The sequence below is a fragment of the Arachis ipaensis genome, chromosome B09 (genome assembly GCF_000816755.2).
Source record: "Arachis ipaensis cultivar K30076 chromosome B09, Araip1.1, whole genome shotgun sequence".
Lineage (NCBI taxonomy): Eukaryota > Viridiplantae > Streptophyta > Magnoliopsida > Fabales > Fabaceae > Arachis > Arachis ipaensis.
Genome location: NC_029793.2, coordinates 131,445,344 through 131,458,124, shown reverse-complemented (window position 1 = coordinate 131,458,124; position 12,781 = coordinate 131,445,344). Strand labels below are relative to the sequence as shown.

At 36.4% G+C, this 12,781-nt stretch overlaps 1 protein-coding gene across 1 annotated transcript; it reads left to right on the top strand.

Moving 5' to 3' along the window:
- Positions 12,052-12,540, top strand: LOC107616476. Its single transcript, XM_016318429.1, has one exon. The coding sequence runs from the start codon at positions 12,052-12,054 to the stop codon at positions 12,538-12,540; it is 489 nt and encodes a 162-aa protein (XP_016173915.1).

The following is a 12,781-nucleotide window of genomic DNA, read 5'->3' as shown; positions in this document are numbered from 1 at the left end:
ATTATTTGTGATTTGAATGCTCTTGGGCAACCAAGATGGATTAACTTCAAAGGATCCAAATTAATTTGGATACGTAAAGTCACTTAAGAATATGTGCATATTTGCCTAGCATCCAAGAAGAAGAAAGACATGTGATACTTGGATAGTGGATGTTTTAGACACATGATGAAAATGTCAATATTCTTTGTCAAACTTAACAAGTATGATGGAGAATTTGTGACTTTCGGTGATGATGGTAAAGGAAAAATCATTGCTATTGAAAAAGTTGATAAAGATTTCTCTACTTTCATTAATGATATTTTCTTGGTTGATGGATTAAAACGCAATCTTTTAAGTATTAGCCAATTATGTGATCTTGGTTATTTGGTAACTTTCAAAAAATTAGAATGCCTTGTTGTGAATGAAAAATCTGATGAAGTGTTGTTTGTGACAAAATAATGTGATAATGTGTATGGCCTCACTTTAGATGAACTTAAGAGTCAAAATGTAACTTATTTTCATTCAAAAGATTCTGAAAAATAGCTATGGCACAAAAGACTAGGTCATGCTAGCTTGTATCAAATTAACGAACTAATAAAAAGAGAATTATTAAAAAGTCTTCCTAAAATCAAATTTGAAAAAGACATCACATGTGATACTTATCAAATGGAAAAACAAACCAAGAGTTCTTTTAAACCAAAAGAAGATATTTCTACTAAAAGATCTCTTGAATTGCTACATATTGATCTCTTTGGTCCAACTAGAACTCAAAGTGTAGGTGGTAAACATTACAGCTTAGTGATTGTGGATGATTATACTAGCTTTAGTTGGGTTCTATTTCTTGCATATAAAAATGATGCATTTTTAGCCTTTGAAGTTTTTAGCAAAAGAATCCAAAATTAAAAAGACTTAAAGGTTGCTTCTATTAGAGGTGATCATGGTAAAGAATTTGAAAATAAATGTTTTGAATCCTTTTGTATGAACTAGGAATTTCATATAACTTCTTTTGCCTAAGAACACTCCAACAAAATGGTATTGTGGAAAGAAGAAATAGAAACCTTCAAGAAATGGCTAGGACCATGTTATGTGAAAGTGAAGTTCCTAAGTTTCTATAGGCTAAAGCCGTGAATACGGCATGCTACATCTTAAATAGAATAATTATAAGAAAGTCTTTAAAGAAAACCACATATGAGATTTGGAAGAGAACTCCATCAAATCTGAAATACTTTAACATTTTTGGATACAAATACTTTGTTTTAAACACACTAAAGATAATTTAGAAAAATTTGATCCAAAGACTTTTGAAGGTAGTTTTGTTAGTTACTCCACAACTAGCAAAGCCTATAGAGTATATTATCAAGATACTAGAATGATTGAGGAGTCCATATATATTATATTTTGTGATTCTAATGTTGTTCTATGTGTTTTGGAAGATGATGATGCAGGTAATCAAGTGAAAGGCAACATGAGTAAAGTCCAAGATCAAGAAAAATCTGAATTTGTGAATCATATTCTTGATTCAGCTGTTGCAGACAACTCTGCAGGAGACAATCTCATTTTATCTTCTGCAACTGCTGAAATTCTTGGGAATATCAGTACCAATGAACCAAACTTATCCGAATCTATTCCTAAATCTCCAAGACCTCGTGAATGGAGATTTCTAAAGAACTATCCACAAGAATTCATCATAGGGGATCCTTCACAAGGTGTCACCACAAGATTCTCTTCTAGAAGAGCCACAGAAGAAAATAATTAGGCTTTTCTTTCTAAAATTGAAACTCAAAATGTAAATGAAGCTCTTGGTGATCCTTCTTGGGTCAAAGCCATAGAAGAAGAGTTACAAAAATTTGAGAAAAATCAAGTGTTGACACTTGTACCCAATCTAATTGGGAAGAAAGTAACGGGCACCAAGTGAATTTTTAGGAACAAATTGGATGAAGATGGAAGCATAGTTAAGAACAAAGTAAGATTGGTGGCTCAAGGATATAATCAAAAAGAAGGAATAGATTTTGATGAATCCTTTGTACCAGTAGTCCGAATGAAAGCTATAAGGCTTCTCCTTGCATATGTTGCTCATTGAGGTTTTAAACATTTTCAAATGGATGTGACATGTGCATTTTTGAATGGTATCATAGATAGAGAAGTGTGTGTGGTACAACCTCCTAGTTTTAAAAATAAAGAATTTTTAAACCATGTTTTCAAGCTTTCTAAAGCATTTTATGGTTTAATACAAGCTCCAAAAGCTTGGTATAAAAACTTAGTTCCTTTCTTTTGAAAAAATAATTTTCAAAGAGGCACCACCGATACTACTCTCTTGATTAAAAATTCTAATATTTTTTCATCCTAGTGTAAATTTATGTTGATGATATAATTTTTGGTTCAGCCGATGAGTCCTTTTGTGCTGATTTTAGTAAACTCATGACTAGTGAATTTGACATGAGCATGATGGGTGAACTTAAATTTTTCTTTGGGATTCAAATAAAACAAACTTTTAAAAAAAATTGTACATCAAGAGAAGTATGCCAAGGAACTAGTTAAAAATTTGGAATGGAGAATGCCAAGCCCATGGGCACTCCAATGCATCTAAACTCACAGTTGGAAAAGGATGAAACTGAGAAAGATGTTGATGAAACAAGGTATAGAAGAATGCTAGGTTCTCTTATGTATCTTACATCTTCTAAACCAGATATTGTGGAAAGTGTTAGAGTTTGTTCAAGATTCTGATCACAACCAAAAGAGTCACATCTTTCTGCAGTTAAAAGAATCATTAGATATGTTCATGGCATATCCAACTATGGTTTATGGTACCCTAGGTCTGATAATTTTTATGCAGTTGGTTATTGTGATGCAAATTTTGTTAGAGATAGAGTGGATAGAAGAAGCACTTCAGGAATTTATTATTTTCTGGGCAGATATCTAAATGTGTGGTCAAGCAAGAAATTGTCCACTGTAGCTCTATTCACTGCTGAAGCCGAATACATTGCTGTCTTATCTTGTTGTTCCCAATTGTTATGGTTAAAAATTCATAGCCGATTACAAATTAAAAGCTGAAAATATTCCTTTGTTTTGTGATAACATAAGTGCCATTAATATTTCTAAAAACTCTGTTTTTCACTCAAGAACAAAATATATTGAAGTGGCATTTCACTCAATAAGGTATCATGTTCAAAAAAATATTGATATTCAATTTGTTAAATCGGAGGAACAACTGGTTGATATATTCACAAAACCTTTGGCTGAAGACAGGTTCTATAAATTAAGAACTAAGTTGGACATACTCAATTATGAATCTTTGTTTAACATTGCTGATTGGTGTTTGAAGTTTTTGTCTCACAGGTCGAAATGAGATATTACTGGGCAGATGAAGAGCTTTCAATATAGAAGTGACTCTAGGTTCTAACTTTTCAAATAATTCTAAGTGGGCTAAACTTTCTTTTCAGATCTCGAGTGATCCTTGGTATTTCCTTAAACACAACCCTTTTGGGCCCAATATGAGTTTGTATATTTATTAATGGGCCTCATTGGTTTTGTTGGTCTTACATTGAAATTTTTTTAAAACTTTTGTCTTTTCTACACTTTAAATTATTATTTTAAAATACAACTTTTTTCAACTTCAAGTCAAATCCTTTTCAAATTAAGTTGTCATAGGGTTCTGAACTTCTCTTTTTTCAAGAACTGCTATAACTTGCTACAGTTGCAAAACAAAAACTCTTCATATATCTTGCATGCTTCTTCATATTCTTCATTCTCATCATTTCAAATTTTCTTGAAAAACTACAACACTCCTGTGTTATTAAGATGAGGAAGAAAATCGCTACCCAAAGAGGTACTGATGAATCCATAGTTGATGATAAAGTTTGACATGAATTGAATGGATTTCCTCACATAAACTCACATTTATTCACTTAAATAGCATACACTTGTGATTTTCTTCCAAATTACACTTAATTGTAAAAACATTGCTTTTTAGGCTCCAAAAATGCTAAGTTTAATTCTCTTAAATTTCATTCAATGTCTTGATATGTCTGTTAAGTGATTTCAGATCTTAGGAATCAAGGTTAAATTGGAAGAAGTGTAAAAAAAAAGCAAGCAAGAATAAGAAATCATGAAGAAATGAAGATTTGGGATTTTTGCAACCATGCGTACTCATCGTCCATTTTTTCCTCGTTCGCGTACGCGAATCACATTGTCGCGTACACGGGAATGCTGGCACATGCTTCATTAGTGAAAACACGCTGGGAGGCAATTTCTGAGCTCATTTTGGCCCAGTTTCAAGCCCAATTCAAAGATTAGAGGCTTAGGGATGAAGGAAGCTTGGAGACAACACTCCATTAGTTAGATTTTACATAGTTTTGAGTTTTTAGAGAGAGAAACTCTTCCTTCTCTCTAGGTTTCAGTGTTCTTTGTTCACTTTTACTTCAATCCATGGATTATATGCTTGTTAATTTTAGTTTTTAGTACTTTAAATGTAGCTCCTCTTCTCCAATTTTACTTAGCACTTTTACAATTTTAGTTATTTTGGGTTGACTTTGGATCTTGTTGGATTTAATTTGTAGTAATATATTGAGGTTTTCTTGTTTCAATTGTGTTATTTTGCTTTGTTATTGTTGATTATTGATATTGGGTAGCCTTAATTTGGATTGCTTTCTCAAATTTATGATGTCTTTTATCATTGCTCATCAAGTGTTTGAAGAAATGTCACTTATGACTATGGAGTATATTTTTATTCTTGGATTTAGAGTTGAGCAATTAGAGCCTCTTGAATTGTAAGAATCTAGTGTTGATTGGTAATTGAAGGTTTCAGTTAGCTTGAACTCCACTAAATCTAGTCTTTCACTAGGAATTGACTAGGACTTGTGGACTAGAGTTAATTGTACTCACTTGACTTTCCTTCAATTGTTAGCGGATAACTAAGTGAGAGCAATAAGTATTTACCATCACACTTGAGGATAGAAATTCTAATTCTCACCCCTAGCCAAGGTTTCTTATATTGATTGGTTATCATTTCTCTTGTTGACTTTGCTCTCATGGTTCTCTTAGCTTGATTCTTTAAATTTAGTCATATGTCATTATTGGTGCTATCTTTATTTGCATGCTTATTAGTTAATTAATTGTTTGATTGATAACTTTATTTGCTTTAGTTTAGTTGTTAGTTGTTCATTGTCTTCAAATTCTAGTCACTTTACTTTTTCCACACTCAACTTCAAAACCCCAAAAAATTCCTAACCAATGATGTGCATCTTATGGCAATTTCTAGAAAAAACAATCCGGGATTCCATTTTTGGTAATTGATTTGATTGTTGTAACATTCTTCTAAACTTTAACTTGGGGTCACTTGTCGGTTTAGGCTATACTTGTGACATTGAGTTGAAAATCCTTTGGTAATTTCTAAGCCGGCATTTATCCCACGTCAAGTTTTTAGTGCCGTTACCGAGGAACTTACATATGTATGCACATATTATTGGTTGGTGTGAATATGGTCATATGTGAATAGTTGCTCTTTTCTTGCTTGTTTGTTAGTTTGGCCATTAGTTAGGATTTATAGTTAGTAATCGGTAGTTACTTTAATTTGGTATATCTTATTGTCATGAACTCTATGTTTATTCTATTGAATGACGCGTTCATTGTCAGATCCGAGCTTAGCCCCATTTGATCCTGAAATTGAAAGAATTTTGTTACATATTAGGCAAGCTCGGCGTCGGTTGGCCTTTGGGGTTAGTGAAGCGGCTTCCGCCGAATCATCAACCTTTTTTGAGGTTGAATCCGAGGCGTCATTTGAAGGAGGAACCATTTATTCTTCTATTGACTCTATTGACGTTGCTTCCACTGAATTAGGTACTGAGACCATGGCCGCTCGAAGGAGAGTTACTCTCAAGGAGATGGGTGCACTGAATTTCACTCTTCAACCAATTCAAGTCCCCTATCCCGACTTGGATGCTAACTTTGAGTTGAAGACCAGTTTGATCAATTTGCTTCCTAAGTTTCATGGCTTACCCACTCAGGATCCTATCAAGCATCTTAAGGATATCCAAGTGGTGTGTTCAACCACTAGGAGATATGGTTCGGATGAGGTTGTTATTTGGTTGTTTTCTTTTCCTTTTTCTCTTGAAGGAAGAGCAAAAGAATGGTTCTACACTCAATCATATGAAGTTGTCACAAATTGGGATTTGCTCTAGAGAGAGTTCTTAGATAACTCTTTCCACTGGAGGTCACCGATAGATTTAGGAAGGAGATTTCTTGTATTGTACAAAGTGAAGTTGAGACACTCCATGAGTATTGAGAGCGCTTCAAGAAGCTACTTGATTCTTGTCCTCACCATAGGATAGATCACTTGGTATTGATTAGCTACTTTTGTCAAGGTCTCAAACCTCAAGACAATATTCTCTTAGATACCTCTAGCAATGGTTCTTTTGTGAAATATAAGACCGCATAAGAGGCTTGGCAACTCATTGCCAACTTAGCCGAATCTACTCAACATGCAAGGCAAAGGAACAACCATTCAAAGGCTATTGTAGAAGTATCTCCTAGTGAATCTGCTCTTACAAAGACCTTGGGAGAGATTACTACCATTCTAAAGCAAATCCATCAAAATCAACAATAACCTCCACCATTACAACAATACCAACTGGGAGCTCCATAGTGGTATTTGTGCTTGCAACTCTCATTACACGGATGAATGCCCACAACTCTAAGAGGACAACGCATTAGCGGCCACCAACCCATACTTCATCCGTTCAAACCAAGGCCCTTATCAACAAGGGAATAATTACAACCAAGGGTGGTGTAATCAAGGTTCGCAAGATAACTCAAATCAAGGTTGGCAAGACAATTCAAACCAAGGATGGAGGGATAATTACAATCAAGGGTGGAGAGATGGTTCAAATCAAAGGTGGAACAACAATTTCCAACAATATAACAACTAACAAAACCAATCATTCCAACCAAAAAACCAAGGCCAAAGATACCAACCCCCTCACCAAAGACAAGCCCAAGTACCTCAACTCACACAACCTCAAATTTCACAAATTACTTACCCTTCTTCTTCAAACCAACCTCCCATGGATGATACCCTTCGCACCCTTCTTCAAGAGCATAGGAAATTTCAAACCATCGTTCAAGAGCTTTTATCTCGGTTACCTCTACCATCCAACCAAACCCAAAGCCCCTCTCAAACTTCAAGCTCAAGTGCCATTCCATCTCAATCATTACCCAACCCAAAGGGTAGCATCAATGCTATCACTTTAAGGTCTGATACTATGTTAGAAGAGAGGAGTCCCATGGATTTAAGTGGGAAGGAGGCTACTCAAGATGAAGATATTATGGAGGTGGAAGATGTAGAATATGAAGAAGAAGCTCAAGAGGTTGTTGAGGAAGAGAAAGATCAAGCAAATGTTGGAGGTTCCAAAGAAGATGTTCTGGAAGAGCCTATCCTAATCCCATTTCCAACCTTGGCAAAGAAGGCAAAGAAGCCATTGGAGTTTGATCTAAAAATGGTGAAAATCTTCAAGAAAGTTGAGGTAACGATCTCCCTTTTTGATGCTATTCACCCAAGTCTCTAAATATGCCAAATTTTTAAAGGATTTATTCATTAACAAGGAAAAGATCAATGATTTGGAAATCATTCCTTTGGGGACTTCTATTTCGGCTTTAATGGGTGCTATTCCTGAAAAGTGTGGAGATCCTAGACCATGTTTAGTCTCTTGCACTATATGTGGTGTTCAATGTGTTGATTGTATGTGTGACCTTGGTGTATGTGTTAGTATTATGCCTCTTTCTATTTATGATGAATTGAATCTTCCACTGTTGAAACGGTCGGCAACACGTTTTGTGCTAGTGGATAAGAGCATAATTTCTGTGGTTTGTATTGCTGAGGATGTTTTGGTGAGCATCAAAGGATTGACTTTTCCGATTGATTTTTATATCCTTGAGATGCCTCCAAATGATTCTGAAAGACCTTCATCCATGTTGTTAGGAAGGCCATTCTTGAAAACCTCTCGGGTATCTATTCATTTGAGATTGATGGAAGGGCCATAAGCTTTAACTTAGATGAAGCTATGAAGCATCCGCCGGAGGACCATTCTATCTTCTGGTGTGACATGATTGATGAAGTTATGGCTGACGTCCACAATGAGACTTTTGATGAGATGAATTTGGGTAAAGGTGCAAGTGTGGGAAAACTCAATGATTATGATGAAAACACTTTGCCACTTCCAATCTTGCCAGATAATAATGTGCCAAGCCATGAGTTAAGTAAGGTGTTGAAACCTCTACCTCGTCATCTTATGTATGCCTTTTTTGATGAGAATAAAAAGCTCCTGGTGATAATTACAAGGGAGCTCATCTCTCAATAAGAGAAAAAATTGCTTGAAGTGTTGAGAAAGCACAAGAAGGCTATAGGGTGGAGTTTGGCAGACATTGTGGGTATATGTCCACACATTTGTGAGCACTGTATCTTCCTAGAAAATGGAGTCAAATCCATCCGTCAAGCCCAAAGTAGGTTGAATCCCACCATCATGGAGGTTGTCAAAAAGGAGGTCACTCGACTATTGGAGGCCGATATCATCTATTCTATCTCGGATAGTGAATGGGTTAGTCTGGTGCAAGTTGTGCCCAAGAAGTCTGGTGTCACCATGGTTAAGAGTGAAAGTGGAGAGCTCGTGGCGACTAGGGTGCAAAATTCATGGAGAGTTTGCATTGATTACTGGCGTTTGAATCTAGCAACTTGGAAGGATCACTATCCACTATTGTTCATTAATCAAATACTTGATCGGTTATCAAGTAAATCACACTACTATTTCCTAGATGGTTACAACGGTTATTTTCAAATTCATATAGCTCCCAAAGATCAAGAAAAGACTACTTTTTTACATGTTCTTTCAGAACATATGCATATAAGATTTGGCTTATGTAATGCACCTGCGATGTTCCAAAGGTGCATGACTAGCATCTTTTCTGATTTTCTTGAGCATTGTATGGAAATTTTCATGGATGACTTTAGTGTGTATGGAAACTGATAAACCACTATTTAATGATTTATCTTGTGCTCAATTGAGTGTTTTTATCAATTCTTCACCCACTTATTCATAAGAATTGCATGGTTTTACAATTCCTTCCTTATTCTATGATATATGTGAAAACATGTTTCCTATACCTTAAAAATATTAATTTTAATCATCCTTTATTACCATTCGATGCCGTGATCTGTGTGTTAAGTATTTTCAGGCTTCATAGGGCAGGAATGGCTTAGAGGATAGAAAGGAAACACACAAAAATGGAAGGAACGCACAAAATGGAGTTTTTGAGAAAATGGCAGTGACGCGCACGCATGGACGATGCGGACACGTGCCTAGCGCAAAATGCAAACGACGCGCACGCATGAACGACACGGACGCGTGCCTGGCACAGAGCACAAATGACGCGTACGCGTGACTGACGCATACGCGTGATAAGGAAAATCTCCAAATGACGCGCACGCGTGACGGACGCCGCGTGCAGGAAATTGCAGAAAATGCTCGCAGCGATTTCTGGGCCCTTTTTCGGCCCAAATCCAAGACCAGAAACACAGTATATAGGCTGGAGAATGGGGGAATCAAAGAGACACATTGGATACAAAACATTTAATTGAGAATTTTAGGTTTTAGATGTAGTTTTTCTAGAGAGAAAGGCTCTCTCCTCTCTCTTAAGTTTTTAGAATTAGGATTTCTCTTAGAGTATGGTTATTTCTTCAATCTAGGTTCAATGTTCCTTTAATTTATGTTTCTCTTCTACTTATGTTACTTGTTAATTTCACTTAGAGGTATTTCAGAATTATGATATTCTTAGCTTTGATTGATGAAAAGGCATTTTTATTCGAGTAGATTTCCTTCCCTTTTGGCTTTGGTTAAGTAATTGGTGACACTTAAGTTGTTAAACTCAGCAGTTGATTGAAAATTAGAAGTTGCTGATTTGTTTGGATCCCTCTAAAGCTAGTCTTTCCACAGGAGTTGACTAAGACTTGAGGAATCAAATTGATTAGTCCACTTGACTTTCCTTTATTCAGTAAGGGTTAACTAAGTGGAAGCAATAACAATTCTCATCACACCTGATAAGGATAACTAAGATGGGAGTTCCAGTTCTCATATCTTGCCAAGAGTTTTTCTAATTATTAATTTATTTTTCTTGCCATTTAAATTAATTGTTCCTTATTTCAAAAACGCAAAAATATACAATTCTATAACCAATAATAAATCATACTTCCCTGTAATTCCTTGAGAGCCGACCCGAGGTTTAAATACTTCAGTTATAAATTTTATTGGGTTTTGTTACTTGTGACAACCAAACTTTTGTACGAAGGGAATTCTTGTTGGTCTAGAAGCTATACCTACAATGTGATTTTATTTGTGAAAATTCTAGATCACGCGAGAGTTTTGTTTGTCAAAGACTCATCTGATCTTTGCTTGGATAGTTTAGCTAAGGTGTTAGAAAGATGTACTAGTTCAAACCTTGTACTCAATTTTGAAAAATACCATTTTATAGTGAATCAAGGTATTGTCCTAAGCCACATTGTTTCTAGCAATGCTATATCTGTTGATCCTGCTAAAGTTGAGATTGTTTCTGGTTTACCTTACCCCTCTTCTGTGAGGGAAGTCCATGTGTTTCTTGGTCATGTAGGTTTTTATCGGTAGTTCATTAAGGACTTTAGTAAGGTTGCTTTACCTCTTTCCCGCTTGCTTCAAAAAGGACATAAAGTTTGATTTCTATGAAGGTTGCATGGAAGCCTTTAACACATTGAAGGAAGCCTTAACCAAAGCTCCCATAGTGCGAGGGATAAATTGGAGTAGCCCATTTGAGATCATGTGTGATGCATCTAACCATGCAGTGGGGCTGCGCTTGCACAGCGCGATGGTAAGGATCCTGATGTTATAGCCTATGCTTCTAAGACTCTAGATAGTGCACAATCCAACTATACTACCACCAAAAAAGGAGCTTTTGGCCATTTTTTTTTCTTTGGATAAATTTAAGGCCTATCTACTTGGTTCTAGGGTGGTAGTATATTCGGATCATGCGGCTTTGAAATATCTTTTGGCAAAAAAGGAGTCTAAACCTAAATTGATTCAATGGATATTGCTCTTGCAAGAGTTTGATCTAGAAATCAAGGATAGGAGTGGATCACAAAATTTAGTGGCGGACCACTTGAGCCTCTTTGAACACTTGAAGTTTGATTCCACCCCTATCAATGATGCTTTTCCTCTAGACACGTTGCAAGCAATATCCCAAGTTGCTCCGTGGTTTGCATCAATTGCCAATTACTTGGTTAGCCATACCTTCACTCAACATTTTTCTAAGCACCAAAGGGACAAGCTGAAAAGTGAGACCAAATATTATATATGAAATGACCCATACTTGTGGAGATGTGGTGCCGATCAAGTAATTAGGAGGTCTGTGCCTCAATCAGAATTCCAGTCTATATTAGAGGCGTGTCACTCTTCTGAAAGTGGTGGGCACTTTGGTTCTCAAAGGACATCAAGGGAAGTGTTAGACTGTGGATTTTGGTGGCCAAGCCTATCCAAGGTTGCAACCATCTTTTGCAATTCTTGCCATCAATGCCAAAGGTTTGGTAATACGTCCAGGAAGGATGAAATGCCTCAACAACTTATGTTATTTTGTGAGATTTTTTATGTTTGGGGCATTGATTTCATGGGCCCATTTCTAAATTCTAATGGTTTTCTCTATATCTTGTTAGCGGTTGATTATGTTTCTAAGTGGGTGGAAGCAATTCCAACCCATACTGATGATGCTAACACGGTTGTCTCTTTTGTAAGAAATCATTTTATTTTCCATTTTGGATCGCCACGAGCAATCGTGAGCAATCAAGGTTCACATTTTTCAACAAAAGAATGGCAACATTAATGAAGAAGTATGGCATTATCCATAAGGTGGCTTCATCCCCAAACCAATGGCCAAGCCGAGGTTTCTAATCGGAAAATCAAGAGGATTTTGGAGAAGATAGTGAAACCTCATCGGAAGGAGTGGATCTCTAGGCTGGGAGACGCTCTGTGAGTCTATCAGATGACCTATAAAACACCAATTAGCATGAGTCTGTTCCGGTTGGTTTATGGGAAAGCATATCACCTTCCAGTAGAAGTTGAGCACAAGGCGTATTGGACCATAAAAGAGTATAATTTAGGTTTGGGAAAGGCCGGGGTTGAAAGGAGGTTGCAATTGGAGGAATTAGAGTGCCTAAGGTTAGAGGCATATGAGAACTCTAGGATCTACAAGGAAAGAGTCAAAGCGGTACATGACCGTCACCTCAAGAGGAAAGAGTTTCGGGTTGGTGATCAAGTGTTACTCTACAACTCAAGATTGAGATTGATGCTCTGGAAATTAAGGTCAAGATGGGATGGCCGCTATGTGGTAGAGAAGGTTGAACCTTATGGTGTTGTTCACTTAAGCCATCCCGCAAGCCCTAGTTTCTTCAAGGTGAACGGCCACTGGCTTAAGCTTTATCATGGTGTGAAGGCCAAGAGCAATAAGAAATTGGAGATCTTTCTCTTAAAAGATCCTCCCAAGGAAGAGAATTGAGCTTTATGACCGACCAACTTAAGGACGTTAAAGAAAAATGTTAGGTGGGAGACACCCCACCATGGTAAGATCTTCTAGTTTATCTTTGTTTTCATGTGAATATTTGCTTGAGATATTGAAATTTGGCTTGTTTTGAATCTTTAAATCTTCTAGTTTTCTTTTGTCTATGTGGATAATTGCTTTAGGGAGTGTGTTTTCTTTGTTGTAGGCCTTAGAGTATAAAAATTGGTGGTATCTTGTG

Bases quoted from the DNA above. Each gene is read 5' to 3' on its own strand.
- LOC107616476 (XM_016318429.1), top strand. From the start codon at position 12,052: ATGAGTCTGTTCCGGTTGGTTTATGGGAAAGCATATCACCTTCCAGTA.